This window comes from Rhinolophus sinicus, chromosome X (genome assembly GCF_036562045.2).
Source record: "Rhinolophus sinicus isolate RSC01 chromosome X, ASM3656204v1, whole genome shotgun sequence".
Lineage (NCBI taxonomy): Eukaryota > Metazoa > Chordata > Mammalia > Chiroptera > Rhinolophidae > Rhinolophus > Rhinolophus sinicus.
The window spans coordinates 3,050,957-3,075,297 of NC_133768.1; the positions used below are offsets into that span (position 1 = coordinate 3,050,957).

A 24,341-nucleotide genomic window follows, 5' to 3' on the forward strand; every position below is an offset into this window, starting at 1 on the left:
CGCAGGGGGCTGGAGTTGAATGATTGAACTTTCCAGCGGAGTTGCGGTGGCCGCGCGGTCCCCGGCAGTGCGGCCCCGGCGCGGAGCGGGGAGCCTCGGCCAGCGCCCGGCGCCCGCGCCCCCGACCCGCAGCCATGGTGCCCGGGGCGCCCGGTGCCGCCCTGACCCTCTGCCTCTGGCTGGCGGCCTCCGGGAGCTGCCTGGCTGCCGGCCCCGGCGCGGCGGCCGCACGGCGGCTGGACGAGTCGCTGTCGGCCGGGAGCGTCCAGCGCGCCCGCTGCGCCTCCAGATGCCTCAGCCTGCAGATTACGCGCATCTCCGCCTTCTTCCAGCACTTCCAGGTACGGGGCCGCCGCGCAGCCGGGCCTCCCGGCGCTGCGGGAAGCGCGCCTCCAGCCTCCGCGCCCCAACTTCTCGCCCCGCGCGGCCGCCAGGCCCGCCGTCCCTCCGCGTGGACTTTCCAGTCCGGGCGCTCGAACCCTCCGTTCCAGCCCCCTCCTTGCTCCCGAGCGGAAAACGAAGGCTGCAGCCTGTTCCCTAGCTCCCTTCTTCCCGGCGGCAAGCCGAAGGCGTTATCTTAGGGAGCGCAGGGGTTCGTTAGTTTCCCGGGACTTCGGAGCGCGGCGCTTGGGGCGGGTGGCGAGTCCCGCGAACTCCGGGTGCTGCCGACACAGCGAGCGAGGCGGCGAGGCGCGCCCGGCGGCGCCCGGGGACCCGCGCGACGTGCCCAGCCCCGCAGGTGCCCGCGGGCCGTATCTGTTGAGCGAAGCTTCTTCAGTCGGGACAGAGGCTCGCGGCCCAGCCTCCGGGCCCCAGGGAGGGCGTTTGAGTCAAGTCCTGTGTTCCAGAGTGTGTGCTGGGGCGGGGCGTGGTGGCGGCGGTGCGCGCCCCAATTCGGACCCCAAAGCTTCAAGGTCCTGCCAGTGAATAGCGCGGAGAATAAGGGAAGAGCTGCAGGGGGTACGGGATTCGAGAAGGCCGTGTCTGGGGCTCCGCGAGGAGTCCTGGGGTCCGTTTCTGCCCTGCCCTCGTAGCTTGGGGGGCGGGGAGCGCTTGTGGGGACGAGGGTATGTAAGAGGTTCAGGGAGAAGCACGCTTGGCGCCCGTGGAGGGGTCCACAGGGGCGAGGACCCCCGCGGGACCTGCGTAGGAACCCGGGCTGCAGGGCGCGGGGGCGCGCGGGAGTCGCTCCCCGGCTCCGCGGAGGCGAGGCGCGCAGCTGCCTTCCCCGGTGGCTCCGAGCGCGCGTCCTCTGAGATCATTCGTGCAGACGCCTCATTCCTGTCGTCTGCCGTCCTGCTCTCCCCGGTCTTCTCGCCTCCATCCTCAGCTGCTCACCAGTTGTAAGACCCCTACTTCTCGCCGCAGGGAGGGAACACCGCGGAGGCCAGAAAGAGACGGGGTCGTAGGGTGGGAGGGTCTCCCCTGGGATTTCTAAGGTCAGCGCTCTGCCGTTAAGAAATACCCTGGGCGCGGGCGAGGGGACCTTCCAAGGGGCCTGGGAATTAAGCTGCGAGAGGAGACGGTTGCAATGACGGAGTTTGGGACGAATCTCGGCAACCTTCCGGAGTGTGCACACTGGCGTGAGAGCTGGTGACACCTCGCGTCGAACGGCACCAGAACTCAAAGTTGGGAGCTTAGGAGGCTGACGCAGCTCGCGAAGTTTGCGTGTGCGGTTCTGTTCCTGCTCAAAGAAGCAGCGTCTAGCTGGTTTCAGAGCCGTTGGCAGCCCTGCGGCCCTTCTGGGTCATGGGGAAGGGAACACCGAAGGCTCGTCTCCCGGGGTGAAATGACGCGGACATCCTGGAGAGGGCCCCTGCCCAGCCAGCCACCTGGTGTGTCAACACTGCGCTGCCCTGCAAGTAACCCTCCGGGGAAGATGCTACGCGATCATTTAAACAACAACAGAAAGAAAACACAACGAAACAGGGAAGCCCATTCCTGGTGGAAAGAGTATCTTTTTCTTTTTAGTGAATTGTCAGTTGCTGTAATTTATTTGTTTTACAGTTTCAGCGGCTAAAGAAGCAGTTTAGATCAAGCCAAGTCCCATGAAAGGCTTTTCTTGTGGTCTCTTGGCATGATTTCTCGTTGGAAGAAAAACTGCTGACAGAATACACATTGCCAGACAATCCTGATTACATTTTAATTAGCTGCAAATTACTCAGTTAGGACTTAATAACTGCTGCTTTTGCAATCAATTGCAAAGCCACTCTCGGAGGGTTAACCCTACCTGTAATGCCTACCTGATTTATCTAAATCGCAGGGATTAAGGCTTTCTTAAGATTTAAAAAGACAGCAGCACGCTCACCTTATAAAATCCCAAGCTTCCCTTTTAAAAATAATTGGGAGGACATGGAAGAAGAAGCTGCAGCCTTCTCATTACACTGCATGTGGTGTTTATTAAAGGGCGGGAAAGGCTGGGCTACAGGACGCTTTTGGAAGCGCTCCTTTTGTCAGGGTCACCCCACCCCACCCACTTGTGCATGGAAACCCAAGCAGAAGGCTGTCTCTGCAGCAGCCGCAGGTTTCCAACGTCTGTTCCACAGTTCTGGGCGTCTTTGGAAGGATGGAAGCAGACTTGCCTCCATCCTTAAGGCCACCTGGGTGTGTAGACTCAGGTGTGAGGGCCACCAGGCCTTGGCTAGGAAGAACCCAGCCTGTACACTCATGGCGTGGACAGAGAACCGCCAGGGGCAGTGGCCTGCGTACTGCAAAGGAGGCTGGAGTCGAATCGTCTCCACCCCAAATACATGCATTTTCCACGTCTCCAAGGCCTGCCTCCCAGCCTTGGAGGTCTGTAGGTCCATGGGGCACACCTGGTGCCTCCACGTCTGCAGGGCTGGGTCGGCCTCACCGTTGGCCATTGGCTGTCAACCATTCCTTTAAGGACAGGCTCTTGATAGTGTTGTGCGTACAGGTAGGGGTGGGGATGGGCGACCCCTGAATTATCAGGCACCTACAGCCCTGACCTGCAGGAGCTTGGAATTCCATTCTGAATGGGAGACGGATTCTGAACTGCCTCCTTTCACTACTGAATGCTGCCTGTCACTCATGAAAGAAACAGGAGAAGTGAGCACCTCCCAGGTTATCAGCATCTTGCTCGTGATGCAGGGCCCAGGTACCCGGCACATTATCGGCCCAAGTTCACGCATATCACATGTGCCTGTGGTGAAACTCCTGCCCGCGGAGGCGGGTGGGAAGGACATCCCTTTACCAGCGGGATGAAGGTGAGGTGTGTGCAGTGGGTGTGCAGCAGGGACGTGGCCTTGGAGCCAGGCACACGTGCTGTGCACCGAAGCTTGTCACTTGGCAGAGGGGTGGCTTGGGGCTGACCACCGTCCAGCCCTTCCTGTGTCCCCTGGGGACCAGTAGCTGCCCAGCAATCATAGTACGTGTTGGGGGAATGTGTGGATACTCACTGGAACATTCCTAAGAACCAGTCCCTGCTCTGGGTATCTTGCTGTCTTAGTCCTTACAATAACCATGGGCGGGAGAGGAAGGCACACCTTTCCTACAGTGGATAAGGAAAGGAGACGCCGAGAAGGCAGGCTCGTCACACAGCTGATACGTAGACGGTGGGGCTGGGTTCCCAGTCAGGGCAGCTACCCGTTTGGGGGTTTGTTTTTAATTTTAGGATTTTATTGGTTATTAGTTGGTTAATTTACGTCGGGACTGACTACCCGATTTTTGGGACCCGGTGCAAAATGAAAACCCGTGGTCGGTCTATCAGTCAAAGCGCAAGGAAAAAAGTGTTGTTAAAGGAACTAACATGTAAAACTTTCTCCTTTCTTCTGTGGCCCTTCTCTCTTGACGTGTCCTGGTGTTTTAAAGTTATTGGTCTAGAGTTCACCGTTTATGTTGAGTAGTGCCAGTGTTATATGCAAATGTCGGAGCGTGCCATCTGTATGCATTACATAATTTGGATTTCCTGCCTCCTCTCTGGAGGGTGACTTGACATGGCTGGAAGGACAAGCAGAAACCAGACTCAGGAAGGTGGGAAGGAGCAAGAGAGGGACTCCAGCCCCCAAAGTGCCCAATGTGCGGTGTGGCCAATGGGCTCCCAAAAAGGTATATTGCAGGACGTGTGTAGACCTTCGTAGGTATCTGGGGCCTGGCGTGCACACGTTTGCTCAGGCGTGATGCTTGCCCGGTGCCCTTTTCTGCCATCACCGGACCAATGCATTGCACTTTGTTCCAGATGGATCCTTGGGAAGTAGAGCCACGGGTCTCCCCCTCCTACTGCTCAACCCATAGCAGACAGACAACCCCCACGTGTGTTTCAGCCTCCTCGCTGGATGCAAGTTGGTGCATGGATCAAGGAGGGGTGACAGGCTTCTTTCCGTGGACTCTTGGACTCTGGCCGGCCACCCACCCAACAGTGGGGTGTTGCCTGCATGGGGTGAGGACAGCCCCCACCAGATTCTGGGGTACCTCGGGGCATGCATTTTCAACCTGGCCCTTCTGGCACCCACACCCAGGTCCCTGCAGGGGGCAGAGTGTGACAGTCATTTGGGGCAAGGAGTGCGGAGGGAGAGTGGGGTGAGGACGGGGTGCCAGGGGTCAGGGGCTGGGGAGCCAAGAACCTGTCCTGAGGAGGAGAGGGGGCAGTGAGAGGCAGCAGTATGCATGATCCGAGGCTCCAAGCCCCCAGAACACGCCCCAGTAAGGAGCGCTAACCCCCAGGTGCCGGTCCCCTTCTGAGCATGGGCCACGCGCACTGTCGCTTCTCCGTGAAGCCAGGCTTGGTGTGGGTTTCGTATGTGAAGGGTGCAGAGCTCTGGGAAGGGGTCGGACCCACTCTGCCTGGAGGTCCCACACAGGGCTGGCTGCAGGTTGCCCATCTGTGCTCACTTGGGAACAGCCTTCTCTGCGCTTATTTTCTCAGCATCCCTAGAAGATGAAAGAAGAGGGAAAGGAGGAAGGTGGTGCCTGCAACAGCTCCGTCTCTTCCTAGGCGAATCCCACTTCCCTTGAGAGTGACCCCCTCTCTGGTGCCAGCTGGACATTGCTAATAGAGACCCCTCCTGCCTCCGTGACCCAAGGGAGCTGCGTCTCGGAGCCCAGGGACAGACTCACCCCGCGAAGGGGCAGCAGACCTGCCACTCACTCTTTCCCTGCCTGTGTTTTCTCAAAGGCTGCTGGTGAGAATCAGGCTGGAGGGAAACCGCAGTCTGTGAGCAGTAGACAGGGAGAGTATGACCCTTTCTCTGCCAGAATTCGGGAGTGCCCAGGGAAGACGGGCATGGGATTTTGTTGGAAGATAAGAGGCAGGTTGCTGGCAGGCTCGGCCCTTCATTCTAGAATTCTATCCGTGTTAAGAGGTTCTTCCCTCCTGGGACATTTTTCACGCTGTGAAGTACCTCTGATAGGCTTCTCTAGGTAGCGATTAGAGATCAGAGGTTTCCCCGGCAGTAATGGGGAGCTGTTTGCTTTGGCAAAAGAGAGAACTAAGCTGGTGATTAGTTCCTTCTACTTAGAAGACCAGTCTCTCCTCCAAGAAAAAGTAAACAAACAATTAAGGCATCAGAAACCCGTAGCAGCCACAAATCCGCCCCAGGCTCCGAGAGGTTTGGAGGAGTGATTTGTGGTGTGTCTCCTCAGCGCTGCTGTGTCATGTGCCCTGCTGTGCGTTTTAAGTTATTTACCTGGGTGGCCAGGCCTTTTGGGAGTCCCTGGGAATAAAGGCCAGCCTCAGGTTTGGCCGTCATCCTCCCTCGTGTGGGTCACTGGCTGTGTTTCTAAGAATTTCTGATTTTGACCCACAAGAAATATTAGGCTCCTCATGGTGGCAGATTTTCATGTTTTTAATATATTATTAGGTTTTTCCCTTGTACGTGGTTTGAAAGCCCATCTCATTGTGACTGTGGTGGAACATTTTAAACACACATTAGAAAACAGTTATGGGCTTGTTCGTTTCTGTGCACTATATCATTAGAGGGGAAAAATATATTGCTATGTTGTGTATGTTTATGTATGTTTATATGGGTGTACATCTATGATACACTGTATAGTATACATGTATGTGTGTTTGGAGGCCTCCGTTAAAAAGTTACTGTTACTGGTGCAACTGTTTCGACTTTAAAAAACTTAACTGTCAGTGAGGAGAGTATTACATTTCTTTGAAATGGATTCCCCAGAGTAACTGTGCAACCTACCCTGTGTGCGTATCAGTGCCTGAGTATAAAACGTTAGGGTTAGGTAGAGAAAGTTACGACGTGTTTGTGGGTACCTGCCGGCATTAACTCGGGAATGGAGACGTTCCCATATATAACTTGGCCTTGTTTGCTGGATGTCTGGCTCTTACACAATTTTGAGGGTGGGGGCTTGGCAATAATCAGTGAAGCAGGTCGGTATTATTGAAAGACATTTTTGTGTATGAAAAATAGGTCAGGGGTCATTGCAACTGCCCCACTGCGATGCCTGCTGCAAATTATTGTGTAACTTGTATTAATAGTTTTGGTGCTTTGTCTAAGCACGCAATCCTCAGCCTCCCCAAGTGGGCCACCTCTCAGCATTTCCAGTGCACCTCCCTGAGACCCCGTCATTTGAAAGTGTGTCGTCCATCAACATATGGCACTTATTAAATAGGACCTAGTTTTCCTCTTTACATTAATGAAAGACATCCCTTCGGATGAGCACGCGGTCTCCCGCATGGCCAGAGTCGACTGGTAAATGGGTGTTCTTGGCATTTTAGTTGTCTTTGCACCGTCACCTTAGGAAAACGTGCTATTTTTTTCGGCGTCTCTGAAATGTTGAAAATAGGTTGTAGGCACCAATTCCCTCTCAGGAGATGCTTCTCGTGACCTGTCCCTTGCCCCGCCAAGCCCCGGCTCCTGTATCAGCGGCTAATTGCTTACAGCTGCTCCCCGTTAGAGACTGACCTTTGGCCTTCGGGTGCCATCTTGCCAGCAAGGCGATGTATCCTCCCCGTTGATGAGGCCAAATCATGACCGTGGGCTCACTGCCGAGGGGGTACAGGGGGGCAGCCCCTTGCTGGGGTCTGTTCCTCTCATTTGGTTGGTGCTCAAGACCATCCCATTAGTGTGGGGATCGGGCCCATGCAGGTTTCCGTCTGAGGCCACATCCCCACTCAGCTCAATCTTTTGCTTCCTTCCCTCCTCTTGCGCTGACGATGGCCCCCCAATATATCACATGCACACACACCCCTGCTTCTCGGAAACCCAACGTCAGACACCTACCTTCAGAGACACCTGATCTCATTGGACAGTTTTGTTTTTCCGATTAGACAAGTGCTACTTGCACACCTGACATGTTCGGGCACGTGCAGGTCGTAGGTAGAAGTGAAAAGAGAGCCCAGCCTTCACGACTCCGCCCAGACTTCTCTCACCCTCCCCGTCGTCCGCATCTGGAGAGTGGGTACACATTTGAAAAAGTCCTAAATGAAGAAACTTAGAGTCAGAAGATTTCCTGTGATTTGAACTTAGTTTCCATCTCCTGGGGATTCCAGTAAGAAAAAAAGAATGGATTTCAAATCCTGAGCCCCGTATATGAGCCCATCATTGCTCCTTCATTGTATAGAACTGAGCAAGATGTGAAAAAGATAGACTCTTAAAGCCGGTTTGAAATAGCGGCACCGGAGGTGGGCAGTAGGCATTCGGGGTTCATCTGGCAGGTGGGGGGAGGGGGCAGGGAGTTCACGTGTTAACCAACTTTGGATGTACTCAGCCGCCACCCAGGCGACCCACACCCCAGGACCTAGAGTCCCCTCGGGCGTGGTTTTAAAATGCGGAGCAGAGGTAATTTCCCCGAAGGCGGAAGGCCGAAGGAAAGTGGGTATGTCCTGCTAGCCAATACGCAAAGAAAGGGATATGGGAACAGCATTCATGGCTCATTTTCATGTAAATCACCAACTATACATGCAGGATGTGTTGCCCCACACCCATTTTTAAAAGCAGTACTTTAATCACTTCCATTTATTTCTGCTAATATTGATGGATTGCTACAATTTCACAGATACGACTGTGACACCCTGCTCACGAGGGGCTCAGACGTGTGAAACAGAGAACCTCAGTCCACAAGTGACTGTGAAAATACAGTCGCTTGTATGACATCTCTGAGGAGGGGGCTTAGCCTTTTAGGGAAAGTGTCCTGGGGGAGCTGACACTTGAGCTGAACCTCAAAAGCTGGGCGAGTCTAACCTAGGACAACCAACAGGAGCAAAGCAGCATCTTGCGACAGCTTGGTCTGTCCGTTGGGGACCCTGTGGCTTTAGCGGACGCGCCCCAGCCCCTCAGCTCGCAGCCAGGCTTTGGGGGACATCTCCGTGGGAGCTGTCACAAAGCTTAACCTTCCGGGCAGGTTAAATGGAGGTCATCCTACTCGGAAGTGTGTCTCCCCTTATCCTTCCACTTGTGAATTCGTGAGGGTGGACCCACAGTAAGAAACCCTCCTGAATTACGGAGCCCCGCTATTGGTATTTAGCATTGCGTTTCATAATGCCTCGGTGTTGACAAACTAGTTTTGCATAAAATATCGATTTGACCTTCACACCGATTATGTGAGGTCAAGAGTGTTATTTTTCTTTAACAGATAAAAAGAAAAGGAAGGCCTGGAAGGGAAATAACTGAGGCTTCATGGCAGAAACGCAAGCCCTTATTGTCATCGTTCCAAATATTTATATGAAATGAGCCTGCTTTCTCAGGATGTTAACCGTAAGAGGAGACAAATATCAACTGTGATACAGTCGAGCCTCACAGAGTTTTGGGGGAAATAGTCCTACATTTCTCAGTCTCTCATTGGCTCCTGGAGACACTACTGACTCAGGGCGACATGATTATGGGTAGAAAGGTTGCTGGTTGACAGAAAAAGCTTTGCAAAATGTCAGGCCACCAACACCCTCTCCTGCCCATTTACCCGCTCAAATCCTGCTTCCACCAGTAAGAACCTTCAGTCATGCTCCTCTTTCTGGTATTTTAGATTCTAGGGACCCACTGTGAGATGTACGTCGTGTTCTGAAGACAAATTTTTTAATTTGTAAAGTGGGGAGAGACAGGTATTGAAGCAAATAGTGGCCAAGAGTTGTGGAAGTGAAGAAAGAAGCTACGATAATTATGAATCACCTTTTAAATCTCTCTGTGTAATTAATTCACCTGTTACTATAAGTTCTCTGAGGGAGAGGTTTTTCTTTTTTTTCCCTCTTACAAATGGATTTTGTTTCGGTCCCCCCACATTTCCACTTGTCTAGCAAAATAGCCAAGTGTTATTCTGAGCTTTGAAGAAATTCCCCACAAACAGCCGGACTCCTGGATGTCACAGGTGTGTTTGTTGTCTGGGAATAACAGGAGAGTCAATGCTTCAGCCTTGAGTTTCAGCCTTGGCTGCCACTGCTGTTAATTGTAGCGCTTTTGCATGACACAGTTTCATCCACGGACTGGGTCTGCCTTATATGCTTACTTTGTTTCCTTTTGTTTTGCTTTGGGAGTGTGTGTCAGTGTTTACACGTTATGATTCTTTCCAGCATCTCTGTAAGATATAAAAATTGGACAATGAGGAATTCTGAGAGAAGGAGAATTTAGAAAATTCTCAAGTCTGCGCATGAAAAGAAAATGGTGATGACTTGGGGTTCTTGAATCCCCAAAGTGCGAAAATCTATCCTCCGCTGAATCTGAGAAACAATAGCCACCAAGAGGAAAAAAGAAAGCAACCGAAACTCTTAATTGAAATTCTACTTATCCTTTTGCTTTAATTTGTAACTTTTGTCCTTTCACAAGCTATTCGCTCTCCAAGCTGTTACTATCCTGCCAACTTGAGGAAATAATATTCTGTTAGAGTGACCTCAAAATACATAATTTTGTTTTTCATGTTGACTTCTTTCTTTGAAAGATAAGCCAGCGACCGTGTCACCACTGAAAAAGCCATCCGTGTACGGTGATAAGAAGGTTTATATTAGGAAAGTGCATTTTCCAAACTGGCATGTGCAAGATCAAGGGACAGAAAGGCAAGTTTCCCCTCAGTATAGTCCCCAGTGATGACTGACGACGTTTAAAATTTCATAGCTGGTTCCAGCCAAAGAAGTGACAACGTCCTAAGTCCAGAAAATGAAAACATAAAACAGAGAGAGCATTTAATGGCACGTGAAACGTGAATTCTGCAAAGTAATTCATCACCTTCCACAACTGTCATTCATCACCCGAATGCTTGGGACAACAGCAATGATGGGAATTCATTTACTTCTGTCGTTTAGGGATGTGTTCTCCATATTTTGTTTGCAGTTTACATCTTGTTTCCCCCCAATCCGCTATAATAGTCTCCTGCACTAATATTTCATGTTGGAAACACATGCCATTATTCTTGGTGTGTCTCTTTCCCTCCAATGCAAATGCCAGGCTTATCTAAAGACAAACCAGATGGGCTATATTCTTATTTGGGAGTTGACTGACAACTTCTCTAAAAGAAAGGCTGAGCTAGTTGAGAAAGTCTAAAAGCAAACCAGAATAAAGCATTCCGAGTGAAGGTGATTTGACCTATTCACGACTCCCTATGGGGTTAGTATAAATGAGTCATTCACTGTACATTTATCAACTCTTGTTTAATTCTCTAATAACACATAATTGAGAGAGACAGCCCTTCCTAGACTTAAATACGTGTCTCAGCTGCCGTCTTTAATCACCTACGCCCCCGGAAGTCATAGCACTCTTTTGAAATTTATACTGTTGGCTATACTTTGGGGACTGGGAAGAAAATTGACAAAGACTTGCAAACCTGAAACAACCGAGAGAGAGATTTTGGAGAGGACACACATCTTCCAATGACGTGTCACCCCGTCCCCTGGACAGGTTTCCAAGTGCTGTGATAGTAACCAAACATGCCAAGAAGCCTTGGCGTTGCAGGGCCGCGAGCGTGCTTTGCAACCTGTCAGCACAATCGTTGTATGTTCATCATTCCCCCAGGTCCCGAGAATTCTCTGTGCAGAGAGTTTCTGTTGAGAGCCTCAGATTCCATGCAGCCCTGCGTGCCAAGCTACTTGCTCAGTGATGACTCCCCCTCAGTGAATGGCCACTGCTTAGTGACCAGCGTTTTGTACACCACAGAGCACTAACCAGCCCTCTGGACCTCAGACAGTGCTGACCCATCGCTGTCTGAGGTCCTGCCATAGCCACAACTCAAATAGAGACCAGGTCGCAGATAGCATCAGAGCATACACTCGGGGCTTGCTTCTCGCCTTGAAATAAGTCTCCAAACAAGAAGAAGGCCAAGTTCAGGCAGAAGTCACGGGTTACCTTCAGAAAGGGTGAGGAGACATTGATACTAGGTGACAGGTGGCCTTGAAAGCGTGTTGGTAACTGGGATTCGTTTTAATTTCTTCAGAGGGAAGGAAGTACAGACACATCCGCTAGGAGGACGTCTACCATTCGAAATAGTCACCGTTTGAAGGCAGGTACTTTGTGTCCCATTTTCTCTTCCATGGTTTGGCCTTTAGAATAACAACTTTGCCTTTCAAATGTAAAATGCCGGCCCCCAAGGTTCCTTGCTTACTTCTTGAGACAGTACCCGCTCAGCAGAGGTTTGCAGCATCTCTCCAACATCCGTTGGAATAGAAATGCGTTCTTGCTCCCTTTGTCTCCCCTGCTTCTCTCCTTTCCCTACACCCCCCTCACTCCCTCTGTCCCTCTTCCTTCCCTTCCCTCTCTCTTTCTTTATTTTGACATTTGGCTGTGGCGTTTTGAAAGCAGCACAGCCAAACTCATTTACTGATCATTCCATGAAACGGCCCACATCTGGGAAGTTATGTTCCCATTGGGCCAGAATCTAAAAGTAGGGAACATCTTTTTTTTGTTGTTGTTTCCACATTTTTGTGTCCAGAATTATGAGATGATGTCCTCACAGCTGCAAAGAAATTAAAAAAAAAAAAATTCTGGACAGAATATATTCGTTGCTTGAGTACCATCACATTTGCCACAGAAAAACACGTTTAGAGGTAAGATTAGACTCCACTTGTATTTTGATCTTTCTGTTACTTAGGAGGCATGGATTTCTATAATATTTTTAACCTATTTTTAATAGCGCAGGATTTTTTTGAATGACCATAGGAAACGAGAGCTAAAATTTTATTTCCCTATATGTGTACATGTGCGTTATTCAAATGTGTCTAATTTGGGGTTTGTCAGTCTTGGCTCTGCAGACATTTGGGGCCAGATTTTTCTTTGTGGGGGACTGTCCTGTACACTGTAGGATGCTTAGCAGCGTCCCTGGTCTCTATCCTCTAGATGCCATCTGGTAGCGTCCGTCCCACCCTCAGTAATGACAGTAAACAGAACAAAACAGAAAAACTCCAGACATTGCCGTATGTGTCATGGAGTGAAATCAGCCTGTTGAAAACCGCTGGTTTGGTTCCATCTCTTTCCCCTGTACATCTCTCTGGATGTACGTGTGTCCAGTTCCATATCTGTATTTAGATGTGCAGACGTATATGCACACATCCGATGTGGGACTCTTTTGTTACACATGCAGGTATCTTCACTGCAACAATAAACTGAAGCAATGAACTCCGACTACCGACCAATAAGCGGGCGGCATGAACAGTGGTCTCCTTCCCTTACAATTAGGGAGCTTGGAAAGGTGCCCATTTATATCTCCATTTGAGAATGTGGGAACGAATAGAAGGCACCTGTTTCTATGACATGCGATGAGAAAAAGTGCTTTCGCTTCCATCCCCTGGCAGACAGCCTTCCGAATGGAAACAAGTGTATCTCTGTTTTTACAGGGCTGATTCTACAGACATGTCCGGGGTTTTGCAGGTGTGACAATCATAGGAGAAAACTGGTTTTTTTGTAGCCATGAGCAGACTCATTTAAAATTGATCCTGTCACATCTTTTCCTTTAAATATTATATATATATATATATATATATATATATATATATATATATATATATATATATCAGGGGTGCCACAAAAAAATGTATACATGTGGACACTTTTGTCAACGTTGCCCAAGCAGGAGTTTGCCATAATCAGAAGTGTCTGGACGCTGATGGGAACCACTTTGAGCATCTCTTGTCATTGCAGAAGTCACACGGGACTTGTATTCATCTTTTGTTATCGGTGTATATTGAGTGTTACAGTTTTAATAGTTTTTTCCTTTCTTAACATGTGTATACATGTTTTTGGCACCCTCTGGATATGTATGTTTCATAATTTGGTGAGCCAAAGGTCTGCTTTCTTTGGGAATCTTGGCAAGTAGACTTCTTTTGCTTTTAGAAAACTTTCGTTCTGAGAAAACTGCTGAGCTCTCTTCCAGGCCATGGGTGGGCTCTTTTCCACGTTTCCTCACCTGGAAAGAGCTGGAGGCGGTAGCCCCGTTGCATCTACTTCTGCCACGCTGCCTGCGCCTGACTCGGAGCAGAAGCTCACATGCGGTGAGCTTTCCAGAAGAGCTGCCCATTGTTATTCAGACGAGTTCAGCACAGAGTGAGTGCTTGGGGCTGCAGGTCCTGGGGTACCCAGATGAAAAGCGGGCACCCCTCTGTGCTCAGCAGCACGTCACGGTCTGGTCTGAGAGGCAATACTAGGTCATGGAAACAACCTGATTTAAAAATGGGCCAAAGACCTCAATAGACACCTCACCGAGAATATATACGATGAAACGAGCGTATGCAAGTATGTGCGACATCAGGTGTCACCAGGGAACGTGTGTTCAAACGACAGTGAGATACCACGACACACCTCCTAGAATGGCCGTAATCCAGGACGCGGACGGCACCAAATGCTGGCGGGGACGTGGCACCACAGGAACTCTCGTGCATCGCTGGTGGGGATGCCGTTGGTGCAGCCACTTTGGAGGACAGTTTGGTGGCTTCTCACACAACTAAACACACTCTCACCATTTCATCCAGGAATCATGCTCCTTGGTATTTATGCGAAGGAGTTGAAAACTTGCGTCCACACAAAATCCTGCTCACAGACATGTATAGCAGCTTTTTTCGTAATTGCCAAAATGAAGATTTCTTCGGTAGGTGAATGGATAAAATAAATGTGGTCCATCCAGACAGTGGAATGTATTTAGCACTAAAAAGAAATGAGCCATCAAGGCATGAAAAGACATGGAGGCACATTAAATGCATATGATGAAGTGAGAGATGCCAACTGGAGAGGGCCACGTACTGTGTGACCCCAACCCTGTGACACTCTGGAAAAGGCAAAGCTATGGAGACAGTGAAAGACCAGGGGCCCAAGGGTGGGGACGGATGAATACAGAGGATGTTTAGGGCAGTGACACTACTCTGTGTGACATGTAATGGTGGACACATGTCATTATACACTTGTCCAAACCCGTAGAATGTGCAACAACAAGAGTGAACCCTAGTGTAAGCCAAGGACTTTGGGTGACAGTGACGTGTCAGTGTGGGGTCATCTGTTGCAATGAATGTCCCATTTGGTGGGGATGTTGACAGGGGAGGCTGTGCACGTGTGAGGACTGGGGTTCCTTGGGACATCTCCGTAGCTTTCCCTCAATTTTTCTGGGACCCTAACACTGCTCCGAAAAAGAATTTTTTAAAAACAGGTAATTTACAGTAAGCTAATTTTTCAATTTAAAAAACTTACCCTTTGACATGTCTTTAAAAGTGCTTAGTTGTATAGGCAGAGGATTAATGTGAGATCTCCTATATGTTCTTTTCATTCAAAGATTTCTATTCCCATGTTATATATAGGGATAGATGAAGTGGACTTTTTAATCGAAATTTGAAGTCGTGGATCAATGCCGTGTAAGGAGAATAAACCATCAAATCCTAGGTCCTCTCTTCTCTTATGAAAACATACCTGACTTCCCACATCCTGGGTGCTTTTAATTCTGCAGGTCACACATTTTTCTTAGAAATGGCTTTTTTTTTTTTTTTTGCAAAGTGAGGTCTTTTTCTGGGGTTTTGAGTCTCTGACTTGCCTCACGTTTAATTCATCATGTTTTCTCAAGGGCTCGCTCATTAAAACATGCTCTCTTTTGAAGTTCACCTTAAAATAGCTCAGAATCGTGATGAATGGGCTAGAATATCATCTAAGCCAGGGTAGAGTACACTCTGAGATGCTCTATTTTAGTTTGATTAATTATTCTGCCCTGTCTGGTGAATAACACATAAATCACCACAACGAAAAAGCATGTATCACAAGAAAACAATGTGACAAAAATCTGCCACTTAGTAAAGTCATTTAAAATGGGAAAAACATGTATTTCTAGTAATTCTTTTCCCTGCTTCAATTTCTCCCCCCGCCACCAATGAAAGTCAACTCAACTATTAATACATCTTGACTATCCCAGCCTATCAAGGTGGTAGATTTCACTCTAGCATTAGAATAGGTCCTTCTAGGGTTTGTTGAGTGTCTTCCAAGACGTGGTGCTAAAATAGTCTGTAGACATGCAATTGAAGAGTTTTTCATGCATAGGGTGTTGTATGTTTTTCAAGTAGAATTTTTTAAAAAGTGGTTACAGTGATAACAGCAGTAGATTTCAGTTCCTGTTATCTGGAAACATTCTTTCTAGCTACTGTGAATGCTGGTGTGTAATTAGGTTGATAACTGAAAATTAATCCTTGACCTCTGCTGGTCAACCTGCCAGGAGGCCGGCTGTGATGTGCCTGGTGAGAGGAAACTATTATGAACAACAGATCGCACCTGTCAAGTTACGCAGCTGTCAAGCATCTATTTTGAAAAATCGCAGGGAGGTGGGAGCGTGCCTGTAAAGTCTGCTTTGCTCTTTGTCCGCACTGTCAGCCAGAACAATAAATAACATCTTCCTTGAGTTGTTTCTTTATGAAGCTGCCCGTGGACTGAGATGAAGTCAAGGCTTTGGGGGTGGGGTGGGGGGGCCCAGGTACTGCACACGACGTCGTTACTTTCAGCTCTGTGCTCCCAGGTGTCGACCTTGCAGGTTCAGAAACAGGAGCAGACTTGACTTGGTTGAAAATTATGGAGAGAGAGAGGGAGAGGGAGAAAGGGAGAAAGGGAAAGAGAGATTTTACAAGAAGGATCGTCATTTACAATAACTGCGAGACACCTGTGAGACGCCTGAAAAGCTGGATGAAGCCCCCTGAAGTTTGACATTTGCTTGGTCAATGCAGAGAGACCGAGCAGAAAGAAACACGTGCAGCGATGTTCACGGAGGCATGTGTAGCGAAGGCAACTAGCCCGTTCTTCTTTGACGGTGATGTGCTTGAGGGTTTCTGTCTTGTGCTTGAGGGTTTCTGTCTTGCGCCTTTCTCTGCTTGGTAAGAGGTGCCAAGTTCTAGCATTGAAAGGTTCTGGGCTCTGCGTCCCGGCCCCACCCTTCGTCTTCCGACCACCTTTCCTCTGTTCACGGGCGTGTGGAATGTATGCAGGTTTAGCTCTGTACGTTGGAGTCAGCGGTGGCTTCCTGGGCAGAAGTGTCACTGAGGACACACTCAGTGCCAGTACACTCGTTTGTCCAAGGAGAGGGTTGGAGTCACTCTTGGCTGCCATCTCCTCCAAAATGTGAGTTGTGGTTCCGACTTGTTGATAGGGGAAGCCCATCGCTGTTTCCTCTGACTGTGTGTTCAGGGAATCTAGGTTTAGGATGAAGAATCCTTAACAGTTATGAAACGAAGGTCAATAACATCAGGTGATGGGTCTGGACGCGGGGTAGAAGGAAACCTGTAAGAATAGATGGATTATTCTCGGGGATCGGGAGATACAGCTCTTGGCTAACTCATCTCATTGTGACTGCTTATGTAAGTGGACGATTTTCACCCAAAACTGGACTAGTCGATCCTAGTGAGTCTACATTATAGTTCACAATTCCTTGCTTCCGGTGCAAACACATGCTGTAAGATGTCTGCTTTGTGGTAAGATAGGGCCAAGTCCCGTTAGCAAGATGGAGACACAGGCGGGTTGTAATGAGGCTCAAGCTCTGACAAACACTGGGGGGCAGCAAGGGGGCCCAAGGGGAGGAATAAACACTGAGCGTGATTTTTTTGAGGCCAATGGGAAAATACATAAGCATATTAAGGCATAAATTCTCGCTTGGGGTGTGGTTGAAACAACATGGCGTTCGTCCCCGGCTTTATTTTAGGATGGGGTCGAATGATATCCCCTCTTCTCCAAATGCATATGTGGACATTGTTAAAGCATAAAATTCAACCAAGTATGTGTGAATATGTAATTGGCTTTAAGAGAGTCATGAATCGGGCAGTATCCTACTCATGTAGCGACCACAAGGGGTGGTCCTTTCTATAGGAAGAAAGGTGGGGTGAGGGAGCTATTAACAAAAGAAGACAAATGATTCATTTTAGACCAGGACCTCTTTGGGGGGGAAGACAATGGCAAGAGTTTTTATCATGCAGATTGTCTCTTCTTTCCATGGGCGATGGAGAGGGCCCATGTGGCAGATGACCTCATTGGTGCTGACCAGAAAATTCCAGACAGGCTGATGACGATTATGTTTTTGGGAGAGGCTGTGATAGCACGTGCTAAGCAGGTGTGGTGTCATGGATTGTAGGATGCGTGATGCCACTTTGGGCCTGTGGTTTTCTCTGTAAGTGTCCTAACCCTCGGTACCTCAGAAAAGGACCTTCTTTGGAAATAGTTGCTGGAGACAGAATTAGTTAAGATGAGGTCACGCTCGAGTCAGCTGTGACCTGAGAGTGCTACCGAACAGAAAGAGTTCTTCCCCCAGCACCAGCAGAGCCAAACACTGAGCACGGAGAGCTGCGGTGGAGAAAGGGGGGCCCCTTTATTTGTAGAGAGCTCAGCAGGGAGGATGGGGAAAGCTACCGCTGAAAAGCCCAGACTCCCGATGACTTACAACTGGAGGGTTTAAGGGTTTAGGGGGAACAGGGACGCAGAAGGGCTGGTGGGGCACGTTTTACTTAGAGGACCTTGGAGCTTGGCCATTTGTGGTGAGAGGCTTCATTCAGCATCAGATGTTCCGGTCCTTACAAAAAGGGGGAACAGGGACATAGACGCACATCGGTGTGGGCACACAGGTAGGAGGCCACGTGAAAATTAGGTTTGCTGCCACGAGCCAAGGAACTGCTGGAAACCGGTGTTACCGAAAAACGAGTTCTCGGTGTCAGGACAGAATTCCAGGACACACCGAATAAGTGAAGCAAGTGAAGCCAGGCAAGCAGAGGACTTCTTAGAAGACAGCAAGAGAGTACACTCCCCAAAAGTGGGAGTGGGCAGACCTGGAGAAGAGCATCTGCCCCGAAGAGCAAGGAGGGGTAGGACGTCATTAGAATGAGGGCACGAAATACTCAAGACTTAGGGGTGACGTTCTAGGCGGTCCCAGGCGAGTCCTCGCTGACCACTCCTTGCCGTTGGGAGGTGGGATGCCCGGTCCTTACATGGCCCTTGTCAGACCTGCCATGACCACACACAGGGTGGAGAGTTCTCCCTGCTCGCAATGCTAATAGCATTGTAATCTATTCCAGTTAGCTACAGGTCACCTTGAGGGACAAGAGGGCATCCCAAGTCACCCAAATCTAGTTCTGGCCGGTTCTGGTAGCGGCCCCTTTTCCTAAGGATGACCTCCTGGCCTCCTTCCTGTGTCTCTCCTTACTTCCTCCTTCCCTGCCTCCCTGCTCTCCCCGGGGCCCTTCTCTTGCTGCCTATGGTAACACTAAGAGAAGGGCATGGAGCAGACCCTGCCCGGGTGCCTGCAGAGGCAGCAGGACCACACTGGTACCATGACCTCAGACTCCCGGTTCATCGGACAATACACTTCTGTCGTTTAAACCACGGAGGACGTATGTGGTCCTTTGTTACGACAGCCTTAGGAAACGTTTCGTACCTATATTTCACTTGGGTTTTTAAATATTATTAAGAATAGTTCAATAATGTGATTCATAAGAAATATATGTGTGGTCATTCACGTGACTAAAATATATGTGTCATATATATTTGGCCTTTGTCCCCCGGTTCCTAGCTCACAGCTCCTAAAACCCTTGCCATTTCCTATGATAGAAGTGTAAAGGTGACTTTGCTGAGGACATGAGGTGACTTTTGGAAAGCACCTCGGTGCCCGTAAGGATGGGGGCTGGTTGCCAGGGGAACCAAGCTTCCGATTAGAAGGTCGGAACTTCCATTCCCACCCCTGACCTCAGAGGGGGGAGGGGCTAGAAGTTGACTCAATCACCAATGGCCAGCGATTTAGTCAGTCATGCTTACATAATGAAGCCTCCATAAAAACCCCAAAGAAGGGGTTCAGAGCCTTCCTGGTCGCTGAATGGGTGGAGGTGCTGGGAGAACGGACCCCTGAGGAGGGTGTGCCCTCTGTGCCCTTCCCACATGCCCTGAGTGTCTCTTCCATCGGGCTTTTCCTGACTTACATCCTTTTATAATTAACTGGTGACCTAGTCAGCAAAATGTTTCTCTGAGTTCTGTGAGCCACTCTAGCGAATTAATCAAACCGAAGAGGGGGTCCTGGGAACCTCTGATTTTAGCCAGCTGATCGGAAGCACAGGCAACCACCTGTACTTGCAACTGGCCTCTGAAGTTCAAGCACAGGGTCCTAGAAACCCCCAGTCTATAGCCAGTTGGTCAGAAGCAGACGTAACAGCCTGGCTTTGCCACTGGCCTCTGAAGGTGGGGGGCAGTCTTACAGGACTGAGTTTTTAAGCTGTAGGGTCCGAGGCTATTCCCAGGTAGGTAGTGTCAGAACTGAGATGAATTCTCAGCCACCCTGCTGGTGGTGTGTGGGGAAGCTCCCCTTCCCCCCGTGTTGGAATCGAGTCCCAGAACCCAAAAGAAATAGTGTTTGATGTTACTGGATTTTCACATTCCCCAACAGGGGGTTATATGAGGTCTGATAATTAAGTTTGTGAACTTGTTGCAACGATGTTGCTAACGTTTTTTGATATCAGAGGGATTATTCATTATCAATTTATAACAACTGGACACACAGTTAATCAAGTTGACTATTTGGAAGTGCTGAAAAGGCTGCGTGAAAAAGTTAGAGGAGCTGAACTTTTCGCCAACAATTCATGGCTCTTGCATCAAGACAATGCACCAGCTCACAGGGCTCTGTCTGTGAGGGAGTTTTTAGCCAGTAAACAAATGACTGTATTGGAACACCCTCCATACTCACCTGATCTGGCCTCCAGTGATTTCTTTCTTTCCCCGAAGATAAAGGAAATATTGAAAGGAACACATTTGGATGACATTCAGGACATCAAGGGTAATATGACGACAGCTCTGATGGCCATTCCAGAAAAAAGTTCCAAAACTGCTTTGAAGGGTGGACTAGGCACTGGCGTCGGTGCATAGCTTCCCAGGGGGAGGACTTTGAAGGTGACCATAGTGATACTCAGCAATGAGGTGTGTTCGTGATGAGTTCGTGATGAACTTTTTTCTGGGATGAGTTCGTGAACTTAATTGTCAGTCATTCGTGTGTTGTGATTTTAATTTAGTGCATCGCTGCATTAAAGAATGGTACTGATTTTTTGCTTTACGTGGAACTTGTACCTTTGGAAAGACTTGAAACAACCAAATAACATAGAAATTCATAAGACTGGTCTTCGTCGTAGGCAATTGAAAACCACTTTCTTTATGATTTTATCAAGACTTAGTTAGTAAGGGCTCTCAGAATTCTGACCTCTCCGCAGTTAGTCACCCACGAAGGATTCCAGGACCCTCTGAGACCGTCTTCTAAATTATTCAGTCATTCATAGTGGTGGGTTTGCCTCTCGTGGACTCGACTGCACACAGCCTTGACACTATATCATCACAGGTGGTCTTCATAAACATCTCTGACGATCTCAGGAAAACACTGTTCTTCTCGCTTTAGAAAGGAGGAAAGGAATTTCTCCAAGAGCTCACACTTTATGATGGATAAGTGACCTGGGATGTGAAAAAGGGTCTTTTGACTCCCCATTACATGTTCTGCCTATTCAGATATTCTTGTTTGTTTGAATCAACAGTGTATTATTGTGCATTTTTATTTAGACTTCTGGGCTCCAAGGTCTTCGTCTAGAAAGGGAGAACGTTGCACTTGAATCTCAACTGTTACCTCTTACAATTGTCACGATCTAGAATTTTCCGCAGGATCTTGTGTTGTCAATATCGCCGATGGCTTTCCTGTGTTATTCAAATCCATGACAACCAGTAACCCGATGTGGCCAGAGGGTCCTCGTGTGGTACTTTTGAGGTTTCATTTCATCATTGGACACTTAGATCCTTCCTCTCAACCCCTTCTTCACTTTCCCTCCTTTCTCAGACCTTGCTGAGCGTTTTCCAGAAAGTTCCCCATTTCCCGTTCCCTTCCGGGCTGTGGGTTATTTATATCATTGTCTGGGTCCCACTGTTGAGTATTATGGAAGTCAATAATGTCCGTCATCTTGCTTCTTAATATTCAGGCAGGGTGGACTCCTGTGTTTTGTCTTTCTCATCCGGTTTTGACCTTTTTCTTAGGCATTGCCAATGTATTGAAGAGAGTTATTAGACGATTTAGTTGATAAGAGAATAAAATACTAGCAGACAGAGAGTTTACAAGTTAGTCACTCCTCACTCCTTTGCTCTTCACTGGATTTGAGAGGTTTGGGTAGGAATTCGGGGATGGAAAAGTCAATGAGACAGGGCAATATGTTCCTGGAACATTGCAACCTCTTTCCCTTGGAAAGTTCCTTGTACTATAAGACAATGACATGTCATTAACGTGTTACATTTATCTTGTTTTAAGCAAGAAGATGGATTAAATGACCCTCAAAGATCTTCTCTGATTTGTAATGATATGGTACCGTCTGAGTTGGAATTCTATACTTTACAAACATTTTGAGTGGGTATTTTGAATCACATTTTGGGTCCGTTTTCTTGTACTGGCTGTATTTAGAAAACCGGCTTGGCCCTATTCAAAGAGATCTGTACTTTCAGACAGGGACTGACCGCAGTGCCCATTGCTGGAGACGGTTTGCAAGAAGGTGACTGTTAGTGATGCAGAAGAAAGTCTCAGAGGGTCCTGGAGAGTTTCGAGGGTCCTGGAGAGTTTCGAGGCTCCTGTGACTAACTGTGGAGAGGTCAGGATTCGAAGAGCCCTCAATAAATTTAGATCAAATCATAAAGAAAATGATTTTTAACTGCTTATGCCACAGACACCTTTTTACACTCCCCTTACCACATAAGACAAGATTGAATCCCCATGTAGTGCTCAGAGTTCTTGTCAAGTCACTGTTTTAGTAGCTGGCTTTCGACCTGGAGTTTTTGCTAAAATTTCTCCTGATTAATTTTCTATTTTGTCCATGTATAAAACATCCTACAATAAAAAGAAATAGCAATAACAATGATTAAGGAAAGAAAATACCTAAGAAGCCTCCTAGTAAACATTGCTAGTCGTTAAGTGTTACTTAAAGTAAACTTGAGCAAGTTGTGAATTCACAATACATCACACGCTTTCCAGAGAATTACAGTAAAGGATATAATTAAGAGCCATGTCAAGTTAATGTTTCTAAATTGTTTTCCCACATCGCCCTTACGTTTTTTTGCAGCTTTGATGATGGTGTTAATTCTTCATGGAAAGTTTGGGATGGTGCTGACATGTTGCTTTACAAAAAGATGTCTATTGTTCCTTTGAATTGTTTGGTGCAGAGCCTCGCACTAAAGTTGCTTTTAAAAGCACAGATGAAAAATAGCGCCAATAGCAAGCTGAAACATACTGAAACAACAATAAGTTCTTGTATGGTGAATACCCTCCAGAGAACACAATTCTCTTTCAGAAAGTTCGTATCAAAGAAGTTGTGGTGCGTCCTGAAGGAGCTTGGTGGATTGACGAAGAGCTTGTTGGGACTTGAAATGAGATGAGTTCTTGTGCTAAAATGTTCTCCAGCTCAGCAGCTGTTTCACGTGACTCACTCCGCCATCTTCCCGTCTGGAAGGGCCACACGTCCATGCAGCTGTCCCACCCTGCCACCTACTTGGTTAATGTCTTCAACATGCATGTTTTACTCCAGAAATAGGCCTCGTATCTCCTTGCCTGTATTGAAACTTGGCTTTTCCCCAAAGCCTCTCAATTGGAGAAAGCTCAGTCCCTCATTCTCGCTGTACATGGCGAGAAGGCTGTGTTGTTCAGGAAGCATATTCCAAGATTTGGAGGTCGGAGCTCTGAACGTTACTGGATAGTATTTTCAGGACCAAGCCCTGATGGGGACTTCAGGACGTGGCAGGGGACACAGGAGGAGGGGGGCTGCCATGCAGCCATAGCCACAGACTCAGTGGGTCCCACAGCACACTCTGGAGCGGGGGACACCTTGAAATTTACCCGGAATGGGACGAGGAGGTGGGTCCTTCGTACCCCAGCAATGACCAGTCATTGGAGATGGCTTCTCCCTAAGGATGTATGGCCTTGGCTGGGTCCCTGTGTTTAGCCAAGTGCAGTCCCCAGTTTAGCTGTGAACTGTCAATTCTCAGCACTCAGTAGGAAGATTCTTCTCGGTCATGGGGTTGGGGACAGCTGGCTTGTACCTAGCTACATCTGCTACAGATAGTTACTCTCATTGTGTGGACCACACCGAGACTAATTATCTTTGCGGTTGGCACATTCCCGACCCCTGACACACCTTGGACCTACTGTGTTTCCCTGGAAATAAGATCTAACCAGAAAATAAGCCCCAGCATGATTTTTCAGGAGGACATCCCCCGAACATAAGCCCTAATACATGTTTTAGAGCAATAATTAATATAAGACCTGGTCTTATTTTCGGGGAAACACGGTATCATCCATCTGAATTCTTCTACCTTCAATTTTTAAACTACACTGTTCCACTCTGAGCTCAGACACCTGCCGCTTTAGCCTTTACTTACTTCCCACACCCACTGTGTGCCGTCCACTCAAGACCTGCATTCCACAAGCCTTCAAAGTTCAGACAAGCCATCGGCCTCCTAGTTACCACATGTGCCACACCATAGAAAACATCGGGGGAGACGGCTAACCCCCAGATTCTGGGGCCAGTCCCCTGGAAATTCTGTATGTTTCACGGATTTCCCACATGCCCCTTTGAGCCAGGAAGTTTAGAATCACTGTCATGTGGCCGTTCCTCTTTTAATTTATTGCCGAGTCCTGTCGCGAGCCCACAATGCCCCAACTCTCACCTTCCTTCAGTCGATAACCCACGTGTTCGCTCTTTAAACACCCTCCCCCAGTAACTCAACTTTTTCCGCAAAATTACCTTGGTTCTGATTTCATTGGGGAAAACGCGGGGCACAAGCTCTTTTCACCCCAGCTTCCCGTGAGTAGGAAATTTATGTGCACATTCCATGTAGACGTCAACGAAATTGGTACTGGGTTTACCTTAAGGGTGTGTGATGTGGGCAGACCCCCCTCTGTCCTCCATTTACAGCCTGATGCGTCGTCTCATTGCAGGCCCCTTTCTAGAAAGTCTTTAC

General features: G+C 48.5%; 1 protein-coding gene across 4 annotated transcripts in view; it reads left to right on the forward strand.

The window, feature by feature from the left end:
• ANOS1 (anosmin 1) overlaps positions 1–24,341 on the forward strand; it is a 415,357-nt gene that overhangs the window by 262,125 nt on the left and 128,891 nt on the right. For 2 of the 4 annotated variants that reach the window (XM_019712772.2, XM_074323215.1), the window contains exon 1: positions 4–341. The exons of 1 other annotated variant lie outside the window; for it this stretch is intronic. In XM_019712772.2, coding sequence (XP_019568331.2) covers positions 135–341 — 207 coding nt within the window. In that variant the 5' untranslated portion in view covers positions 4–134. Of the gene's footprint in view, positions 1–2; positions 342–24,341 lie in introns of those variants that run through there. One more of the 4 variants, XM_074323214.1, reaches the window with a different exon arrangement.